Source organism: Pristis pectinata, chromosome 10 (genome assembly GCF_009764475.1).
Source record: "Pristis pectinata isolate sPriPec2 chromosome 10, sPriPec2.1.pri, whole genome shotgun sequence".
Lineage (NCBI taxonomy): Eukaryota > Metazoa > Chordata > Chondrichthyes > Rhinopristiformes > Pristidae > Pristis > Pristis pectinata.
The window spans coordinates 79861031-79883956 of record NC_067414.1 but is presented as its reverse complement, the minus strand read 5'-3'; the positions used below and the strand labels follow the sequence as shown (position 1 = coordinate 79883956).

The 22926-nt window shown below is 43.3% G+C and overlaps 1 protein-coding gene across 1 annotated transcript in view; it reads left to right on the top strand.

The window, feature by feature from the left end:
- The first annotated feature begins 1749 nt into the window (after positions 1–1749).
- Positions 1750–22926, top strand: part of LOC127575098 (testis development-related protein-like) — a 122457-nt gene continuing 101280 nt past the window's right edge. The window contains exons 1-3 of the mRNA XM_052024751.1: positions 1750–1880; positions 2039–2420; positions 3263–3322. Of these exons, the coding sequence (XP_051880711.1) occupies positions 2349–2420; positions 3263–3322 (132 nt within the window). The 5' untranslated portion in view covers positions 1750–1880; positions 2039–2348. The remainder of the gene's footprint in view (positions 1881–2038; positions 2421–3262; positions 3323–22926) is intronic.

Genomic DNA, 22926 nt, shown 5'->3' with positions numbered 1-22926 from the left:
GAGAGCATATTGTGAGTGGTGAATACAGAATATTATATACTATTTAATAATCACTGTATTACCTGGAAAGAGTGTTTCTGGCCTGGGTTTTGAGAAGAAAGGAGGCACATATTGCATTTCTTGTGTTTGCAATGGGAAGGTGTTGTGTGGAAGGAATGAGTGTGTGGGGGAAGATGCAGGAGTGCACCGTGCTTCAGAGTAGAAGATATATTTGAAGGTGACATCATGTTGGAGGGGCTGGAAAAGATGGAGGATGCTCAGTTGAATGCCTGGAATTATGGGATAACAGCTGGCAATCTGGGAACTTTAGCATAGTTCTGGGAAGAAAGGGAAAGTGTGTCTGTAGAACTGTGGGAGCTGGAGCAGATAGATCAGTGGGTCCTCTCAACCACAATGGAGGTGGAGCCTTCAATTCAGATGCCCTGGTTCTTCTGACATGCATTCATTTTTCCTCAGCTTCCAGCTCCTCAGGCAATTAGAGATGGGCAGTAAATTCTGGCCTTGCTAGCAACATCCTCTTTCCTAAAAAAAATGTTTGGGGACTAGTTTAAAATGTACTTGGCCTCACAGGCTTTTGAAAAATTCTAAACAGATTGACTGAATCACTGACTTCCAACCTGTGAGTTCAACAAATTTCATTCAGGTGCATCAGAAGTACCAATCTGATACATTTATTCTAAGCTGCCTTCCAAAGGATCATGTAGATTACTCACACAACAGGATCTGCTTTAAATTATTGATAATAACAGGTCATGCACTATTTCTTCTGGAATGCCCACACCTTATCCAAATATTTCAGTTAACTAACACCGCGAGGAATAGAACTGCAGCACTTTCCAGTCAATTAGATGCATATAAATAACAAATAAATATTAACGTAGAATTAAGTATGAAACTAAATTGACATTCAAATAGTTCTCTTGTTCAGTTGACAGATATATTAACTTTGAAATACAGCTTGTGAGAGCCACTGGCAAGATAATGGAACTTTTATTAGATTTTGGTTCAGAGGAAGTCCAATTCTTGCATTAGATAGGCAGTCAAACAACAGAAAAAAAAGCTTGAGTCCACTTTGTAATTGGATTTTCAAAAACAAGTCAATTTTTTGATGTGAACAGATTTATTCTCTGTGGCTCATCAATGCAAGGGTCTTTTGCATTTTTGGTATGTGGGTCACACTAATTAAATTTGACTACAAAATGGGTGTTGGTGAAAGTACCTGCTGGACACTTTTTTTCTTTAGAATGCCAGTATACAGCTCTACTCCCCACATTCTTTCGGATCATCTGATCCGTCGCCATAGTTCTCTGATCTTATCTTCATCCTGTTCGGATATCCTGAAGCTGCTAACTGTATACCCAACCCATTTTCTGAACGGCTGTTGTGGAAATGATCAAGATTAAGCATGCAACAAACTTCAACACCGCCAGCAATCTCCACCCCCCCCCCCCCATCAACCTTTTCCCAACAAACATGGCTTCAAAACAACTATACTGAATGAACTCTGGCCTGAGCACATGACTACAAATAAAATCATCTAAGGCTAGTACAGTTGTCGAGATTAGCATGCATGATAAATTGATGCACTTTCAGAGATTTCAGCACAACAAAAGAAAGGCACAGGTGTTTTGTTGGTCTGCAGCTGAAACGTACCACTTCCAAACAGTGATGTTTTGTTGTCGGCTAAGCTTTATCACTCAGGAATAAAAGACTGTGAGAGGAGTACTGCTTCTTTTCACTTTAGCTGGTCATCTCATTTTAAATTTGGCCAAACTCTTGAGCAATTAAAAAGTACCCCGGACTCCCAGGACAAAAGGCAAAATAATGAAGGCAGGTAATTTTAACTGTCGCTAACACTTCTTAATGCACCAGCCCCCCAGGTAAGTGAAGGAGTGAGAAAGGGGAAAAGGTGAAAGGGAGAGAGGGGAGGGTGCGAGAGGATAGTGGGGAGTGAGAAAGGGGGAGGCTGCAGAAGGGGAGGGGAGAGAGGAGAAACTCTCCTATTACCAGTTTTCCCCTTTGATCTTTCTCCCCACAGGAGGCTGGAAGCAAAGTCGCCCTTGATCTTGCGGCGATTGGTCGAACTAATCCTTCTAAACACTGTCATCAGTTAATCATGTGACGGATTAGAAGAGTGCTGCTGGGCAGCGTTGAACTGCTGGCTCCAGGTTGGCGGTTGTCTGTCTGTCTGTCGGAGTCTCGGATGGTGCTGCCCGCCCTCGTATATTTTGTTGGAGTTTGAACTCGATGTAGCCTCCAGCGTGTGGGAGAGGAAGAGGGAACGAGAAAAAGCCCAAGCGCCCCCATTACTCAGCAGTCTGCTTCTCCTCCGACGGATCAGCCCGAGAATGTGGAAAATTAAGCACAGAGGACTGAAGGACTTCGACTCTGACGACGACAAACCACAGGAGGTGTCGAAGGTACGTTTCCTCAGCAATGCGGAGGACATTATCTTTTCGCTGTGTCCTCCGCTGTGGGCGCTACCCGCGCCAAAGGCACCGACTGCAAGTCCGTTATAAACCGGCTGAGAGGCGGGCGCCTGCTGTGAAAATGCTGGCTAACTTCATGCAGCCCGGCCTTGCTGAGTAGCTATCAATGGCGTATGAGGTAAAGGTATTTGTGTCTAAAAGTTGTTGAACGCCTAATGCTACCCAGTGTGAAGAACAGTTGTATTCGTGAACTCCGCCGGGCTGGAGCTCGGGGAGGTGGGATCTCTCACTCCAGTGTTCCCCAGGAGAGAGATCCACTGGGGTGGCAGGAGAAGTGTCTACAGAGTTGTAATGCTCGAGTGCAGCTCCTAGTGACCTGAGCGAGGAGTTGGAGAGTGCCAGTACAAGTGTATGTGGGTAGTGAAAGGGATAGGTAATAATAGTAATAGTGTACTTCATTAAATTTCATAAAAGACGTAATTGCTGAGTTTCTGAGCGCCTCTTCGAGGAACTTAAGCCGGTTATCTTTCAGTTGCATGCAGATCAATGTTAACGTCTGCACATTTTTGCTGCTTAAGCATTTTGTCTAAACGAATAAAGTGAAACATATGATTAGATGGACTACCGGAAAGCAACCTGCAACGTTAACACTGTTTCTCCCTCCGATAAGCTTCCTATTTCCTCCATTTTCTGCTTTTTTTTTCCTGATGGATAACATTGCATTTCCTTTTAGGGCCTGGCTTCAGATAACTTTTAGTTCTTGTACTTAATTCTGTTGCGATCCTATTGCCTACAGTAACGTAGTTGAAATGTCTATTTCATGACCTGTTCAGAGCAAGGATCCATTGCTTCCAGAAGAGGCTACGAGTTCTGTCTCGCAGCTCGCTACAAAGGTAGGAGTCTGTTTTCACTCAGATCTCTTTTTCACTTTTGATTGCTTTGTAACTTCCTATATACGTGGTTTAACTTTGGCTTTTGTTTTGCAACTGAAGCTAAGTCTTATGCTGAAAAATTTTACCACTCATTAAACTTTATTAATCCAGTGTAAACAATGTTGCTCGTTGCATCTATGTGCCCAAGCGGCTCAGTTGAAATATGCTATGAGGAGACTAGAATAGCATTATAAATTAGTAATGACAGGGTCAATATTATGAATTACTAATGATCCCTGCAGAATATTTGTGGTACCTGTTAAATTTTACAGCAATTCTTTTACTATGTATTTTTTCTTCTCATTGTATTATTCAAGTATTGATAATAACAACTGTTTATACTGTTGCATGGGTATCACTGTCCATGGTCCTTTTAACAACTCCTGTCTGAAAGACTTTGGGATAAATCATACAATGAGAAAATGCAGATTTATCTTTCTAAACATGTATGAAGTGCTTCCTGCTGATTATAACATTTGTGAGTTTGCACACTGCTGGTTGAGAAAATGTAGTATGGCCAACTAGATTTGGGTATGATGCCAGAGACACTTCCTGAGTTGCCTTTGAACAGAAGCAGTGCAATTGCCATGTTGTACATGCCTCCTTTCAGGAACTAAACTTTGTCCCTAGTGACTGAAGAATAATGAGAATGGGGAAATGTTTCCCTCTTGGTCATGCAGGTATGCAAGTCAAGTCGAGCCTTTTGTCATATGCACAAGTATGGTGAGGTACAGGTAGAATGAAAATCTTGCAGCAACATCATGGGCATGTAGGTTCAGCCAACACAGAATGTAAATTGTGCATAAATCATACCAGACAGTGAAGAAAAAAGACTGTGATAATTAAGACATTAGTGCAAAACAAAACCACAATTAGAGATAAGTGCAAGAGGGTGGTCTGTAGTTTTCCATTGCTGAGGTAGAATTAGGTTGTGCAGGTCATTTCAAGAACCTGATGACTGTAGGAAAGTAGCTGTTCCTGAACCTGGCGGTGTGGTACTTCAGGCTTCTGCACCTCCTGCCTGATAGTAGCAGTGAGAGGAGGACATGACCTGGGTGGTGGGGGTCCTTGATAATAAATGCTGCTGCCTTAAGGCAGCACCTCCTGTGGATGCTTTCAATGGTGGAGAGGGCTGTGTCCACTACTTGTTGCACCCTCTTGCATTCCTGTGCACTGGAATTGCTGTTCTAGGCTATGATGCAGCCAATCAGGATACTTTCAATAGTGCATCTGTAGAAGCACCATGATAGATGAAAAATTTAAGTTGCTCTGCTTTACTTTTGCATTGCCTTCTATCAAAGTAGTCCCTCATTATGCCAGCATGAGATTTTTTTAAAAATCTAAAACCCATTCTTGAAAGTCTTCCAGGAAAACTCATATGAATGGAAAACCCAATGGGGCTGTGCTTTGGAGATCAAGGTTCCATTTAGGATTCCACCAGGCTTCTTTGGTTTTGTCAATTTGAGTTTGGAAGGAGTGGGGAAGAATTTCTTTGATTTCTCTCAATTCAGCAAAGCATTCCCTGAAGAATTCCAAGGCATCCTAAGAGCTGGCCCAAGTCCAACTTAGCTCTGTGAAGTATATAGTCAAAATTCATAATAACCTTAGTTTGTAATTTTCATTGGGTGCCATACAGCACAGAAATGGGCCCTTTAGCCCACTGAGTTTGTGCTGACCATTTACAGTATTCCCTTTTTTTTGAAGTTCTCCCCATGTTCCCACTAATTCCTTCCAGAATCTAGCACTCATCTACACACTAGAGACAACCTAGATTGGCAGTTAACTTGCCAACCCATCTTTGGGATATGAGAGGAAACTGGAGCATCTGAAGGAAACCACATAGTTATAGGGAGAATGTGTGAATCCCATACATAACCAGGTTGCTGGAGCTGGATGGCAGTGTCTCCAGTGGCTGCACCACTGTGTTGCCCAGGTATGGGGATTAAAAAGAAAACAACTTCTGTTAGCCCTTCACCTACTGCCGTGGCATGGTGCTTTAATATTTTTATTGTCAGCTGTTTACTATTGATGTTTTCTTAGAAATTCATTATTCTCGTTATTTGAGATGGGGTCAGTAACCCTGATGTGGACAGATCTGGGATTTCCTCTGACAGATTGTCACATTTGACTTCTGGACCCTTGGTAGTGGAGTCTAGTCCTTGAGAGGATGAGTTGCAACTCCCTGCCATCAAGGGTAGTTTCATTTTGTCTGCATCAGCCTCAAATTAGAGTGTCAAGTGTGAAGATTTAGGGTGGGAGCTTGCTCTACTCTTGCACTGTATTAATGATGACTACTTTTTGCTTTTGATCATTTACCTGTGGTTCTTTCACCATTTATGAAATTATTGAATGAGAATATAGAAAAAGGGCATTCTGCCCATTGACCCAATGCAATTAGTTCCATTCCCTTGGCCTTCCTTCATAACCTGCTGCTTTTCAAATGTATTCAGTTTGCTGATTGAAAGCTATTGTTGAATCTACATCCATTACCCTGCCAGGCAGTGGATCTCAAAGCTGTTTTTCCTCTTTGCTGCTTGTTTCTTTCATCTTCCAATATAATCCGAATCCTCTGGTTAGTCATCATCTGCGGTTCCATATTTACTCAGTCAACATGTTTCATGTTGTTGAGCATGTGTCAAATCCTTTTATAAACTTCTTCACTGTAAGGAGAACAGCCACACTTTCTTTAGTCCTTTCACTGAGCTAAAATCTTTCATCCCAAGTGCCTGTTTGGTAAATTTTTGTCTATGCTTGCAAAAGTTTTGAATTTTGTGGTGTTCAGCAACATCCAATGTAGCCTGACCAGTATAAAGGTTTAGTACAACTTCCTTACCTTTCCCCTTGCGATTTTTTTGATTTGTATGCATTTTTAGAAGTTGTCTGGCACCTTCCAATGAAATGGGCCTATTTGCACCTGTACCCCTATCAAAGTTGCACCACATAATTTACAACTTTTTCTCATTTTATCTACCAAACTTAAGACTTCAAACTTCTGTGTTGAATTTTAATTGTCAAGTCTCTATCCCATTTGTCAATCTAGGTCTTCATGAGTTAAATTACTATTCTTCTCATTGATCAGTTCATTTCCAAGTTTTGTAGCATCTGTAATCTTTTGAAATTATGCTTTGAAATTATGTAGGTCATTAATGCATACACTTAGATTTCCCTTCAATTAAAGCAGTTCATCACTTGCAGAATGATGACATAAGTTTAACTGTATATTGTGGGAGATGATACCAGCATTATGTATCCTGTTTAAAGCGATGAGGATATATTTACCTCATACTGTAATTAATCATAAATCTGATAGGAATGGATTTTATAAACAGAAGCAAGGAATGTAAGAGTAAAGCCACTGGTGAAGTTCCCGAAGACTGGAAGGTGGCTAATGTTGTTCCATTGTTCAAGAAGGGTAGCAAGGACAAGCTAGGGAACTACAAGCCGGTCAGCCTGACATTAATAGTGGGGAAGTTACTGGACTGAATTTTGAGGGACAGGATCTACCAGCATTTGGGTAGACAGAGTCTGATTTGGAGGAGTCAGCATGGCTTTGTGCATGGAAAGTCGTACTTGACAAACCTTTGAGAGTTTTTTTTTGAAGAGGTAACCAAAAAGGTAGATGAGGGTAGGGTAGTGGATGTTGTCTGTTTGGACTTTAGCAAGACCTTTGACGAGGTCCCTCATGGCAGGCTAGTCTGGAAGGTTAGATCACATGTGGTCTAGGGGGAGATGGCAGATTGGATTCATATTGGTTCAGTGGTAGAAAGCTGAGGGTGATGGTCGAGGGTTGTTTGTCAGCGTGGTAGGCAGGTCTGGAAGGTTAGGTCCTATGGAATCAGGGAGAGCTAGGTAGGTGGATTCAAAATTGGCTCAGAGGTATGAAGCAAAGGGTGGTGGTTGAAGGTTATTTCTTAGAATGGAGGCTGGTGACTAGTGGTGTGCCACAGGGGTCGGTGTTGGGACCCTTGTTATTCATTATGTATAAAAATGATTTTGATGCAAATGCACACGGCTTGATCAGTAAGTTTGTGGATGACATTAAATTAGGAGATGTTCTTCATAGTGAAGAAATTTATTCTAGATTACAGGGGGATCTTGACCAGTTAGGGAAGTGAGTCGAGAAGTGGCAAATGGATTTCAATACAGATAAGTGTGAGGTGATGCATTTTGGATTTGTATGCACTAGGAACAAGGACCTCAGAGTACAAGTGCATGGTTCATTGAAAGTGGTGTTACAGGTCAGCAGAGTGGTGGAAAAGGCATTTAGCACGCTGGCCTTCAGCAATCAGGGCATTAAGCATAGGTGTTGGGACACTATGTTGCAGTTATATAAGTCGTTGATGAGGCCACATTTGGAGTACTGTGTACAGTTTTGATCACCCTGTTATAGGAAAGACATGGTTAAACTGGAAAGAGTGCAGAAAAGATTTACAAGGATGTTGCAAGAACTTGGGAGTGTAAATTGGGGTGACATTTTTAAAGGGAAATGTACTATGGAGATGTGGTCGATGTTCAGGGATCTTTTGCAGGATGTTAGGGATAAATTTGTCCCAGTGAGGCAGAGAAGGAATGGCAGGGTGAAGGAACTGTGGGTGACGAGAGAGGTGGAACAACTAGTTAGGAAGAAGAGGGCAGCATACATAAGGTGTAAGCAGCAAGGATCGGACAGGGCTCATGAGGAATATAGAGTAGCAAGGAAGGAGCTTAAGAAAGGGCTGAGGAGAGCGAGAAGGGGACATGAAAAGACTTTGGCGAGTAAGGTTAAGGAGAATCTCAAGGCGCTTTTCTCGTACGTGAAGAGCAGAAGGATGGCTAGAGTGAAGGTAGGTCTGATTAAAGACAAAGGTGGGAGGATGTGCCTGGAAGCTGTGGAAGTGGGTGAGGTTCTCAATGAATACTTCTCTTCAGTATTCACCAAGGAGAGGGGTCTTGATGATGCTGAGAACAGTGTAGGTGAGGGTAATGTCCTCAAGTATGTAGATATTAAGAGAGAGGATGTGTTGGAGTTGTTAGAAAATATTAGGACAGATAAGTCCCCGGGGCCTGACAGAATATTCCCCAGGCTGCTTCGTGAGGGGAGGGAGGAGATTGCTGAACCGTTGGTTAGGATCTTTTGAGTCCTCGTTGTCAACAGGGATGGTACCGGAGGATTGGAGGGTGGCGAATGTTGTCCCCTTATTCAAAAAAAGGTAGTAGGGATAATCCAGGGAATTACGGACTGGTGAGCTTTATGTCTGTTGTGGGTAAGCTGTTGGAAAGGATTCTAAGAGATAAGATCTATGAGCATTTGGAGAAACATGGACTGATTAGGGACAGCCAGCATGGCTTTGTAAAGGGAAGATCTTGCCTCACAAGCCTGATGGGGTTCTTTGAGGAGGTGACCAGGAAGATTGATGAGGGTAGTGCAGTGGATGTGGTCTACCTGGATTTTAGTAAGGCGTTTGACAAGGTTCCACATAGTAGGCTTCTTCAGAAGGTCAGAGGCTAAGGGATCCGGGAAGCTTGGCCGTGTGGATTCAAAATTGGCTTGCCTGTAGAAAACAGAGGGTTGTGGTGGAGGGAGTGCATTTGGATTGGAGGGCTGTGACTAGTGGTGTCCCACAGGGATCAGTTCTGGGACCTATACTTTTTGTGATATTTATTAACGACTTAGATGAGGGGGTGGAAGGGTGGGTTAGCAAGTTTGCAGATGATACAAAGATCGGTAGTGTTGTGGATAGTATGGAGGGCTGTAGAAGCTTGCAGAGTGATATTGATAGGATGCAGAGCTGGGCTGACAAGTGGCAGATGGAGTTCAATCCAGAGAAGTGTGAGGTGGTACACTTTGGAAGGACAAACTCCAAGGTGAAGTACAAGGTTAATCGCAGGATTCTGGGCAGTGTAGAGGAGCAGAGAGATCTGGGGGTTCATATCCACAGATCACTGAAAGTTGCCTTGCAGGTGGATAGGGTAGTTAAGAAGCTTATGGGATGTTAGCTTCATAAGTCGGGGGATTGAGTTTAAAAAACCGTGAAGTGATGGTGCAGCTTTACAAAACTCTGGTTAGGCCACACCTGAGTACTGTGTCCAGTTCTGTTTGCCTCATTATAGGAAGGATGTGGAGGCGTTGGAAAGGGTACAGAGGAGATTTACCAGGATGCTGCCTGGATTAGAGAGTATGGATTATGAGGAGAGACTAAAGGAGCTAGGGCTGTTCTCATTGGAGAGAAGGAGGATGAGGGGAGACATGATGGAGGTATACAAGATATTAAGAGGAATAGATAGAGTGGACAGCCAGCGCCTCTTTGCCAGGGCGCTAATGCTCAAAACAAGAGGACATGGCTTTAAGGTATTGGGTGGGAAGTTCAGTGGTGATGTCAGAGGAAGGTTTTTCACCCAGAGAATGGTTGGTGCATGGAATGCGCTGCCTGGGGTGGTGGTGGAGGCTGATACATTGGACAAGTTCAGGAGAGTTTGTTAGATGAGCATATGGAGGAATTTAAGTTAGAGGGATATGTGGGAGGAAGGGGTTAGAGAGTCATAGGAATGGTTTGAAGGTCGGCACAACATGGTGGGCCGAAGGACCTGTATTGTGCTGTATTGTTCTATGGTTCCCAGGACTAGAGGGCCTGAGTTATAAGGATATGTTGGCCAAGCTAGGTCTTATTCCTTGGAGTGTAGGAGGATGAGGGATGACCTTGTAGAAGTGTTTAAAAATTATAAGAGGCATAGATAAGGTGGATGGTAACAGGGCAGGGGAATCCAAGACCAGGGGTCACAGTCTTAAGATGAGAGTAAAGATTTGAAAGGGACCTGAGGGCAACTTTTTCACGCAGAGGGTGGTAAGTACATGGAATGAGTTGCCAGAGGAAGTTGTTGAAGCAGGTACAATAGTATCATTTAAGAAGTACTTGGATAGGTATATGGAGAGGCAGGGCTTAGGCATATGGGCTGAATGCAAGAAATTGGGACCAGCTGTGTGTGCACCATGGACTGGTCGGGCCAAAGGGCCTTTATCCATGCTGTAATGCTCCATGACTCTGACTCTATAAAGAACATGAAAAATCTGTTTGAGTGCTTTTTCCCTCTGAAGTAGAGAAATATAAAAAAATGCATTCCTGTAATGCCTTTCATGACCTTTGGACATCTAATTTTGTTTTATTGCTAACAAAGAATTTTTGGAGTATAGCTACTTTTAACATGGAAATGAATTGGTCCAATGCAAGCTTCCACAAACAATGTTGTGATAAATGACAAGATGATTTATTTTGATAGAAACATAGAAAAACCTACAGCACAATTCAGGACCTTCGGCCCACAAAGTTGTGCCGAACATGTCCCTACCCAAGAAATTACTAGGCTTACCCATCGCCCTCTATTTTACTCAGCTCCGTGGCCTCCAACAGTCTCTTAAAAGACCCTATCGTATCCGCCTCCACCACCATTGCCGGCAGCCCATTCCACGCACTCACCACTCTCTGAGTAAAAAAAAACTTACCCCTGACATCTCCTCTATACCTACTCCCCAGCACCTTAAACCTATGTCCTCTTGTGGCCACCATTTCAGCCCTGTGGAAAAGCCTCTGACTATCCACCCGATCAATGCCTCTCATCATCTTGTATACCTCAATCAGGTTCCCCCTCATCCTCCATCGCTCCAAGGAGAAAATGTTGAGTTCCCTCAACCTGCTTTCGTAAGGCATGCTCCGCATTCCAGGCAGCATCCTTGTAAATCTCCTCTGCACCCTCTCTATGGCTTCCACATCCTTCTTGTAGTGAGGCCACCAGAACTGGGCACAATACTCCAAGTGGGGTCTGACCAGGGTCCTATATAGCTGCAACAATACCTCACGGCTCCTCAATTCAGTTCCCCGATTGATGAAGGACAATACACCATATGCCTTCTTAACCACAGAGTCAACCTGTGCAGCTGCTTTGAGCGTCCTATGGACTCGGACCCTCTGATCCTCCACAATGCCAAGAGTCCTACCACTAATACTATATTCTGCCATCATATTTGACCTACCAAAATGAACCACTTCACACTTATCTGGGTTGAACTGCATCTGCCACTTCTCAGCCCAACTCTGCATCCTATCTATGTCCTGCTGTAACCTCTGACAGTCCTCAAAGAGGATGGGTTTCACTTGAATCCCAGGGGGACCAATATCCTGGCAGGGAGGTTTGCTAAAGCTACTGGGGAGAGTTTAAACCAGAATTGTTGGGGGGTGAGATCTGAACTGGAGAGACTGGGGAAGAGGTGTTTGGCTCTCAAATAGAGAAAGCTAGTAGTAGGTATGATAGGCAGGTGATAGAGAAGGGATGTGCTCAGACAGGTTTGAGATGTCTATTTTAACACAAGGAGTATTGTGAACAAGGCAGATGAGCTTAGAGCTTGGATCAATACTTGGAGCTATGATGTGGTGGTCATTATGGAGACTTGGATGGCTCAGGGACTGGAATGGTTGCTTCAAGTGCCGGGTTTTAGATGTTTCAGAAGGACAGGGAGGGAGGCAAAAGGGGTGGGGGAGTGGCACTGTTGATCAGAGATAGCGTCATGGCTGCAGAAAAGGTGGACGTCATGGAGGGACTGTCTACGGAGTCTCTGTGGGTGGAGGTTAGGAACAGGAAGGGGTCAATAACTATACTGGGTGTTTTATTGTAGGCCGCCCAATAGTAACGGATATTGAGGAGCAGATAGGGAAGCAGATCCTAGAAAGGTGTGATATTAACAGAGTTGTTGTGATGGGAGATTTTAATTTCCCAAACATCGATTGGCATCTCCATACAGTGAGGGGTTTAGATGGGGAGGATTCTTGACACAATATGCAGATAGGCCTACAAGAGGAGAGGGTGTGCTTGATTTGATATTGGGAAATGAACCTGGTCAGGTGTCAGATCTCTCAGTGGGTGAACATTTTGGTGATAGTGATTATAATTCTATCTTCTTTACATTAGCACTGGAGAGAGATAGGAACAGACAGACTAGAAAGGTGTTTACTTGGAGTAAAGGGAATTATGAGGCTCTCAGGCAGGAAATTGGAAGATTAAATTGGGAACAGATGTTCTCAGGGAAAAGTACGGAAGAAATGTGGCAAATATTCAGGGGATATTTGTGTGGAGTTCTGCATAGGCATGTTCCAATGAGACGGGAGTCACGAGAGGATACAGGAACCGTGGTGTACAAAGGCTATAATAAATCTAGTCAAAAGGAAAAGAAAAGCTTCCAAAAGGTTCAGAGAGCTAGGTAATGTTAGAGATCTGGAAGAGTATAAGGCTAATAGGAAGGAGCTTAAGAAGGAGATTAGGAGAGCCAGAAGGGGGCATGAGAAGGCCTTGGCGGGCAGGATTAAGGAAAATCCCAAGGCATTTTACAAGTATGTGAAGAGCAAGAGGATAAGATGCAAAAGAATAGGGCCTATCAAGTGCAGCAGTGGGTAAGTGTATGGATCTGGTAGAAATGGCGGAGGTACTTAATGAATACTTTACGGCAGTGGTGTACCTCAGGGATCTGCACTGGACCCTTGCTCTTTGTGATTTTTATAAACGACCTGGATGAGGAAGTGGAGGGTGGGTTAGTAAGTTTGTGAATGACACAAAGGTTGAGGGTATTGTGGATAGAGGTTAGGATGTCAGAGGTTAGGATGCAAAGTTGGGCTGAGAAGTGGCAGATGCAGTTCAACCCAGATAAGTGTGAAGTGGTTCATTTTGGTAGGTCAAATATGATGGCAGAATATAGTATTAATGGTAGGACTCTTGGCATTGTGGAGGATCAGAGGGATCTTGGGGTCCGAGTCCATAGGACACTCAAAGCGGCTGCGCAGGTTGACTCTGGTTAAGAAGGCATATGGTGTATTGTCCTTCATCAATTGGGGAATTGAATTTAGGGGCCGAGAGGTATTGTTGTAGCTATATAGGTCCCTGGTCAGACCCCACTTGGAGTATTGTGCTCAGTTCTGGTCACCTCACTACAGGAAGGATGTGGAAGCCATAGAAAGGGTGCAGAGGAGATTTACAAGGATGCTGCCTGGAATGCAGAGCATGCCCTATGAAAGCAGGTTGAGGGACCTCGGCCTTTTCTCCTTGGAGTGATGACGGATGAGTGGGGACCTGATAGATGTATATGAGATGATGAGAGGTAATTGATTGGGTAGATAGTCAGAGGCTTTTCCACAGGGCTGAAATGGTGGCCACAAGAGGACATAGGTTTTAAGTTGCTGGGAGTAGGTATAGAGGAGATGTCAGGGGTAAGTATTTTTACTCAGAGTGGTGAGTGCGTGGAATGGGCTGCCGCAACGGTGGTGGAGGCAGATACGATAGGGTCTTTTAAGAGACTGTTGGATAGGTACATGGAGCTGAGAGAAATAAGAGGGCTATGGGTAAGCCTAGTAATTTCTTGGGTAGGGACATGTTCGGCACAGCTTTGTGGGCTGAAGGTCCTGAATTATGCTGTAGTTTTTCTATGTTTCTATACTATCCACAACACCTCCAAGCTTTGTGTCATTCGCAAACTTACTAACCCATCCCTTTACTTCCTCATCCAGGTCGTTTATAAAAAATCACAAAGAGTAAGGGTCCATGAATAGATCCCGGAGTACACCACTGGTCACTGACCCTCCATGCAGAATACGACCCTTCAACAACCACTCTTTGCCTTCTGTGGGCCAGCCAGTTCTGGATCCACATTGCAATGTCCCCTTGGATCCATGCCGCCTCACTTTCTCATAAGCCTTGCATGGGGTACCTTATCAAATGCCTTGCTGAAATCCATATACACTACATCTGCTACTCTCCCTTCATCGATGTACTTAGTCACATCCTCAAAAAATTCACTCAGGTTCGTAGGCAGGATCTGCCCTTGACAAAGCTGTGCTGACTATTCCTAATCATATTATACCTCTCCAAATGTTCATAAATCCTGCCTCTCAGGATCTTCTCCATCAGCTTACCAACCATGAGGTAAAACTCACCGGTCTATAATATCCTGGGCTATCTCTACTCCTTTCTTGAATAAGGGAACTACATCCGCAATGTTAATAATAGAATTATCATGTCAATTGTATCGTATAGTTTATATAATAGAAAACATTCTCTGAAAATAACACCGCTCTACTTCCAAATTATGCCAGGGGATGTTTTATGTGCATCTGAGAGAGCAGTCTGGGCTTTGAGTTAATATTTGAATAATATTAGCTCTGATGGAAGGCTAAGAGGAGATTTGGATAGTGCTTTTTTTAATATGAAAGTTTTGATATTGAACAGATTAAGAACATTGTATTAAAATTGTTTTTTTGATAACTGAAAGCCAGCAATAATTCATTGTGAATTAGTTTGCTGTTTTCACTGATGATTTGTTTATCTCCTTACTCCTGGTGTCAATATTGTGTAGAATTTTGTGCCTGGAGGTGTGGGTGCAAACCCCAATCAGGGACATAAAGCAAAAAAAAAATTCTAGACACTGAAACAGTGTCACACAGTTGGAAGTCCTTTTGATGAAAAGTTCAACAGAGGCTCCATCTACACTGCCAAGTGGGAGCAAAAACAGTTCCACTGTTTCATATAGCACAGAAACAGGCCTTTCGTTCCAATTCGTCCATGCCAACTAAGATGCTCATCTAAGCTAGTCCATTTACCTGAGTTTGGCTAATATCCTTTTAAACCTTTCCTATTAAACCTTTCCTGGCCGTCTACCTGTTCAAATGCCTTTTTAAATGTTATTGTACTGCCTCAACCACTTTCTCTGACAGTTTGTGCCATACATGCACTGCCCTCTGCATGAAGAAGTTGTTCCTTGGGTCCCTTCTTCAATAAGAGCAAAGTTTTTATCCTTGGTGTACTGGGAAATGCTTATACCTCAATGAACAACTGAAGAAACAGATGATCAGACCATTAGTATTCCACTATTTGATAAAGTTTGCTCTGCACAAAATAGCTTGCATGTTTCCAACGTCCAATAGGGAATGCACTTCAAAAGGAATTACTTTGCAGTAAAGCACTTTGTGGCATTCTACTATTAGAAAAGACCACCTTGAAATTCAGATTTTTTTCTTGCTGCTTTCTTTTCAGCACCACTTGCTCTACTGAATAGAAATATTTCCAGTCATATTGCACCACTCTTGAAATTTGACTGGGAGATTCCAGTTGCAAATCACCCTTTTGGAAATTGCATCAACATACATCCAGTGTGCAGGGGTTTGCAGCACCGTACAAAACATTGCTCCTTTTGGAGCATTGTGAGAAAAAATTAGATCAGTAGTCTGCGAATGACCAACGAGGTTTCCACTGTACATTGTTGGATTGAGGGTCCACTGAGGGAAGCTCCACATTTGATCAGTAGAGATCCTTCCCTGCAAGGTGCCATGCTCTTCTTTTCCCATCCCATTGCCCCATTTGAGTCCACCCTATTTTCATTTTAACCCAGGAGACCCCACCCCTCACAATTTGCTGAGAGGCTAATGACCAAGGTCATTTATGTGATCTTCACAACCCAGACACCCAATCTCAATCATTTATTTTATTGACCCCTACACCAATATTGTTTGCCGAACCCTTGCTCTAGCTGCCTGAATGATTGCCAACCCTGTTCTAGCACTAACCCTCAGCCAACAGCTGCAGATTCTCTTTTTCCACCCACAAGTCCTTCTTTCCCTCCCCATCACCCTTTCCAACCCTGCCCACCCTCAGCCTCTGCTCAGTATGGCCTATGTCCTGAATGGCATGTTTTCAGTAACACCCGCAGCTGAAAATGTACACTAAAGCGGGAAGGGAAAGTTGAAAATGATTCTTTACTGGAAGATGGGGAGAAGCTATTGTGAAGAGAGGACCATTGGTTTAGTTGTGAATTCCTTGAGCAAATGAAAACAAAGAAGTGATGGAGTCAAATCACTGCCTACTGTGCTGCAAGGTTTAAGGAGGTTAATAATTTTATTAGAAACGGCAGCACCATGATTCTTTACACGTTATGATTTTGAAGCTAGCTAGCAGTTTATTTTATACTTTGTTTTGCAATCAGTTGTGTATTAATATTGCCGGTATGTAGTTCAACAGTTTCTTGCGGTCATGCATGGAGAGTACCCAAAAACATTGTGTTCAATGGCTTAAGTGTGGTAGTCATGAGACTTTGAATAAAATTGGTTAGTTGCTTTGTGTTCTTCCCAGTAGAATCTGATTTTAAAAATCTTGAGAGATTTCCTTGTATTGGCTTTGATGAAGCTTTGTAGTCTTGTTAAGTGTTGTTTTAAATGTAATGGCACATGAGGTAGTGGCAAAATTGGCCTAAACTGACAAGAGCATATGCCTCGCACCTCTAGGTTGTTTGGACAGCCTAGAAAATTTAAAAACCTTTAATCTTTTAGAAATTAAGAGCTTTTATTTGGTTTTTAAAAAAAAGTTAATAAAAAAATAGGCCATTTTCCATAGAACCATAGAAGCAATACAGCACAATACAGGCCCTTCGGCCCACCATGTTGTGCCGACCTTCAAACCACACCTAAGACTATCTAACACCTTCCTCCCACATATCCCTCTATTTTAAATTCCTCCATATGCTTATCTAATATCTCTTGAACTTGACACTTGTATGCATCCAGCACACCCCAGGCAGCGCATTCCATGCACCAACCACTCTCTGGGTGAAAATCCTTCCTCTGACATCTCCCTTGAACTTCCCACACATTACCTTAAAGCCATGCTCTCTTGTATTGAGCATTGGTGCACTGGGGAGAGGCGCTAGCTGTCCACTCTATCTATTCCTCTTAATATTTTGTATACCTCTATCAAGGCTCCTCTCATCTTCCTTCTCTCCAATGAGTAAAGCCACTAGCTCCTTTAGTCCTCTCCTCATAATCCATACTCTCAAATCCAGGCAGCATCCTGGTAAATCTCCTCTGCACCCTCTCCAATGACTCCACATCCTTCCTATAATGAGGCGACCAGAACTGGACACAGTACTCTTAAGTGTGGTCTAACCAGAGTTTTGTAAAGCTGCAACATTACTCCGCGGCTCTTAAACTCGATCCCACAATTATGAATGCTAACATTCCCATAAGCTTTCTTAACTACCCTATCCACCTGTGAGGCAACCTTCAGTGATCTGTGGATATGAACCCCAGATCCCTCTGCTCCTCCACGCTGTCCAGAATCCCGCTATTAAACCTTGTACTTCACCTTGAGTTTGTCCTTCCAAAGTGTACCACCTCACACTTCTCCGGATTGAACTCCATCTGCCACTTGTCAGCCCAGCTCTGCATCCTATCAATATCCCTCTGTAAGCTTCGACAGCCCTCCACACTATCCACTACACTACCGATCTTTGTGTCATCTGCAAAGTTGCTAACCCACCCTTCCACCCCCTCATTTAAATCATTAATAAATATCACAAAAAGTATAGGTACCAGAACTGATCCCTGTGGGACACCACTAGTCACAGCCCTCCAATCCGAATACACTCCATCCACCACAACCTTCTGCTTTCTACAGGCAAGCCAATTCTGAATCCACACAGCCTAGCCTCCCTGGATCCCTTGGTCTCTGACCTTCTGAAGAAGCCTCCCATGTGGAACCTTGTCAACTGCCTCACTGAAATCCATGTAGACCACGTCTACTGCACTATCCTCATCAATCTGTCTGGTCACCTCCTCAAAGAACACTATTAGGCTTGTGAGACATGATCTGCTCTTCACAAAGCCATGCTGGCTGTCCCTGATCAGACCATGATTCTCTAAATGCCCACAGATCCTATCTCTAAGAATCCTTTCCAACAGCTTGCCCACCACAGACATAAGGCTCACTGGTCTATAATTCCCCGGACTATCCCTACTATCTTTTTTGAATAAGCGAACAACATTCGCCACCCTCCAATCCTCCGGTACCATTCCCGTGGCCAACGAGGACTCAGATCCTAGCCAACGGTTCAGTGATCTCTGCCCTCTCATCACAAAGCAGCCTGGGGAATATTCCGTCAGGCCCCGGGAACTTATCTGTCCTAATATTTTCTAACAGCTCCAACACATCCTCTCTTTTGATATCTACATACTCTAGAACATTACCCTTACCAACACTGTCCTCAGTGTCATCAAGACCCCTCTCCTTGGTGAATACTGAAGAGAAGTATTCATTGAGAACCTCACCCACTTCCACAGCTTCCAGGCACATCTTCCCACCTTTGTCTTTAATCAGACCTACCTTTTCCCTAGCCATCCTTCTGCTCTTCACGTACGAGAAAAAAGCCTTGGGATTCTCCTTGACCCTACTTGCTAAAGCCTTTTCTTGTCCCCTTCTTGCTCTCCTCAGCCCCTTCTTAAGTTCCTTCCTTGCTACTCTATATTCCTCACGAGCCCTATCTGATCCTTGCTGCTTACACCTTGTGTATGCTGCCCTCTTTTTCCTAACTAGTTGTTCCACCTCCTTCTTCACCCTGCCATTCCTTCTCTGCCTCACCGGGACAAATTTATCCCTAACATCCTGCAAAAGATCCCTGAACCTCGACCGCATCTCCATAGTACATTTCCCTTCAGAAATGTCATCCCAATTTACATTCTCAAATTCTAGCCATATAGCCTCATAATTCACCTTTTCCCTAATTAAACATCTTCCCGTCCTCTTTGCTCCTATCCCTGTCCATGACAATGCCAAAGGTAATGGAGCAGTGGTCGCTGTTCCCCCAAATGCTCATCCACCAAGAGATCAGTCACCTGACCCGGTTCATTACCTAAAACTAGATCTAATATGGCATTCCCTCTAGTCGGCCTGTCAACATACTGTGACAGGAATCCGTCCTGGACACACTTAACAAACACCGCCCCATCTAAACCTTTGGTACTAAGCAGGTGCCAATCAATATTTGGGAAGTTGAAGTCTTCCATTATAATAACCCTGTTATTTTTTTGCATCTTTCCAAAATCTGCCTCCCAATCTGCTCCTTGGTATCCCTGCTGCTACCGGGGGGCCTATAGAATACTCCCAGTGGAGTAACTGCTGCTTTCTTGTTCCTAACCTCCACCCATATTGACTCTAGAGAGGACCCTTCTACATTATCCACCCTTTCTGCAGCTGTAATATTGTCCCTGACCAGTATCGCCACCCCTCCTCCTCTTCTTTTCCCCCCTCTCTATCCCTCTTAAAACACTGAAAACCAGGAACATTCAATATCCATTCCTGCCCTGGTGTCAGCCATGTCTTTGTAATAGCCACAATATTGTAGTCCCATGTACTTTCCAAGCTCTCAGTTCATCACCCTTATTCCTGATGCTGCTTGGATTTTCAATGAAATATTTAGTAATAATTAACAAGCATTACAAATATTTCCTAAAACACTTTCAAATTATCAAGAAGTCATTTAAAATTGAGTACCTGTGCCTATCGGAGCCATATCTAGTGCTTTTCTTCTATATTGAAAAACAAGGTCTTTGCTCTTCCTTGGAGCTGATTTTGTATCTAATGGTGAATGCTGTTAGTAGATAATGATGTTCATACTGACTTCTTTAGTAGTTACTGCAAGAAGGATGGATACAAATACAGGTAAGTCTTGCTGCAACTGTACTGTGTTTTGGTGAGGCCACATCTGGAGAAATGTGTACAGTTTTGGTCTCTGTACTTAAGGAAGAATGTGCTTCAAAGATACAGTTCAGAGAAAGGATTATGTTATGAGGAAAGAGAGTAGATTAGGCTAATGCCCTTGTGAAAACAATGAGAGCAGATTTTATTGACATTTAAGTTTCTCTGGGAGCTTGATTGATACTGTGGGGATGCTTCTCTTGGTGAGAGTCTAGAATTTGGCAATACATCATGGCCCAGCAGTTAGTACTGCTGCCTCACAGCTTCAGCAACCCAAGTTTGATCCTGTCCTTAGATGCTGAAGTCTGTAGATTTCTTTCTGCCTTTGACTGTGTTGGTTTCCCTCTGGTGTTCTGGTTTCCTTCCACATGCCAAACATTAGTAAGTTAATTGGCCACCATAAGTTTCCCCTGGTGAGTGGGTGAAGTTGATGGAGAGGAGAGGAGAGGAAAAAATGAGATTAATGTAGATGGGTGCTTAAGAGTTGGTGTGAATGCTTCGGGCCAAGGCCCATTTTTGTGGAGTATGACTCTGATTCTCTAAAGGTTGTCCAGTTAGATGGAGATGAGGAAATCTTTCTCTTCTGACTGTGAATATTTTGGAATCCTCTACCCAGTGAGTTATGGATGCAGTCATTAATTATGTTGAAGGCTTGGAAGTGAGGGTTTGAGGTTTAGGCAGGAAAGTGGAGTTGAAGTGAATTATTAGATGAACCAATATCATGAAAAGCCAAGCAGATTCTGTGTATGGCCTGCACCTGCTTTTATTTCTTGTGCTTCTTTGAACCTTGTGGGGCTTAAACAGTTCCAACCAGCAGTGGGTTGCAGATAAAATGGTATGCAGGCCAGGCAACATCTGTGGAGAGAAACACAGATAATACTTCAGGTGGTGACCATTCATTAGAACTGAGGATATTTAAGAAATCAAAAGTTTTAGGTTTCTAAGAAGGTGAAGGGGTGGTGAGAACAAAGAGAATGACTATGCTGTGACAAGATAGTGATCATGAGAGACTGAATAACATAAGAGGCAGTGGTACTGGCTGAAATAGGCTGTTTTCAAGTGTTTTTGTCCATTTTCAGAGGAAGTCCTGTCCTTTGGGATGTTGGACCAGGTATCACTGAGTTTGCATGTTCCTGCCAGGATTAAAGGCAAAGTTAACAGGCATAGGGAACCTTGGTTTTCAAGGGATATTGGCGTTCTGGTTAAGAAAAAAAAGAGAGGTGTATAGCAGGTATAGGCAACTAGGAACAAATGAGGTACTTGAGGAGTATAGAAATGTAAGAAAATACTAAAAAAAATGAAATCAGGAAGGCTAAAAGGAGACATGAGGTTGCTTTGGCAGATAATGTGAAGGTAAACCCAAAGGGTTTCTACAAGTATATGAAAAGTAAATGGATAGTAAGGGACAAAATTAGTCCCCCTAGAAGATCAGAATGGTCATCTATGTGTAGAACCTCAGGAGATGGGGGAGATCGTAAGCATTTTCTTTGCATCAGTATTTACTCAGGGAACTGGCATAGTGTATATGGAAGGAAGGAAAACAAGCAATAGTAATCATGGAACATATAGAGATTAAAGAGGAGGAGGTGCTTGCTGCCATACAGCGAATAAAGGTAGATAAATCCCCCGGGCCTGATATTTCCTCGGACCTTGAGAGAGACTAGTGTAGAAATTGCAGGGCCCTGGCAGATTATATTTAAAATGTCCTTGGCCACAGGTGTAGTGCCGGAGGACTGGAGGGAGCTCATATTGTTCCGTTGTTTAAAAAAGGATCTAAAAGTAAACCAGGTAATTACAGGCCAGTGAGGAGCCTGACATCAGTAGTAGGTAAACTATTGGAAGGTGTTCTGAGAGATCGGATATACAAGTATTTAGACAGCCAAGGGCTGATTAAGGATAGTCAGCATGGCTTTGTCCAAGGGTAGATCGTGTTTAACGAATCTTGTAGAGTTTTTCGAGGAGGTTACCACAAAGTAGATGAAGGAAAGGCTGTGGATGTTGTCTACATGACTTTAGTAAGGCCTTTGACCTGGTCCCACATGGAGTTAGGTCAGAAGGTTCAGACACTAGGTATCCATGGAAGGTTGTAAACTGGATTCGGAATTGGCTGTGTGGGAGAAGACAGAGTGGTAGTGGATGATTGTTTCTCAGACTGGAGGCCTGTGAGTAGTGGTGTGCCTCAGGGATCTGGGCTGGGGCCATTGTTGTTTGTTGTCTATATCAATGATCTAGATGATAATGTGGTAAATTGGATCAGCAAGTTTGCTGATGACACTAAGATTGGAGGTGTAGTGGACAGTGAGGAATGCTTTCAAAGCTTGCAGAGGGATCTGAACCAACTGGAAGAATGGGCCAGAAAATGGCAGATGGAATTTAATGCAGACAAGTGTGAGGTGTTGCATTTTGGAAGGACAAATCAAGGTAGGACATACACAGTAAATGGTAGGGCAGTGAGGAGTGCAGAGGAACAAAGGGATCTGGGAGTTCAGATACGTAATTCTCTGAAAGTGGTGTCACAGGTAGACAGGGTTGTTAAAAAAGGCTTCTGGCATTCTTAAATCAAAGTATCGAGTATAGGAGTTGGGATGTTATGGTGAGGTTGTATAAGACATTGGTGAGGCCAAATTTGGAATATTGTGTGCAGTTCTGGTCACCTAACTATAGGAAGGATAGTTGTAAGATTGAAGACTGCAGAGGAAATTTACTAGAATGTTGCTGGGTCTTCAGGAGTTGAGTTACGGGGAAAGATTGAACAAGTTAGGACTTTATTCCTTGAGCACAGAAGAATGAGAGGAGATTTGACACAGGTTTACAAAATTGAGGGGCATAGACAGAGTTAATGCGAGCAGGCTCTTTCCACCTAGATTAGGAGAGATAAGTACGAGAGGACATGGCTTTATGGTGAAAGGGGAAAGGTTTTGGGGAACATTAGGGGGAACTTTTTCACTCAGAGTGGGGGAGTATGGACGGGCTGCCATCTGATGTGGTAAGTGCGGGCTCACTCTTGAGTTTTAAGAATAAATTGGATAGAT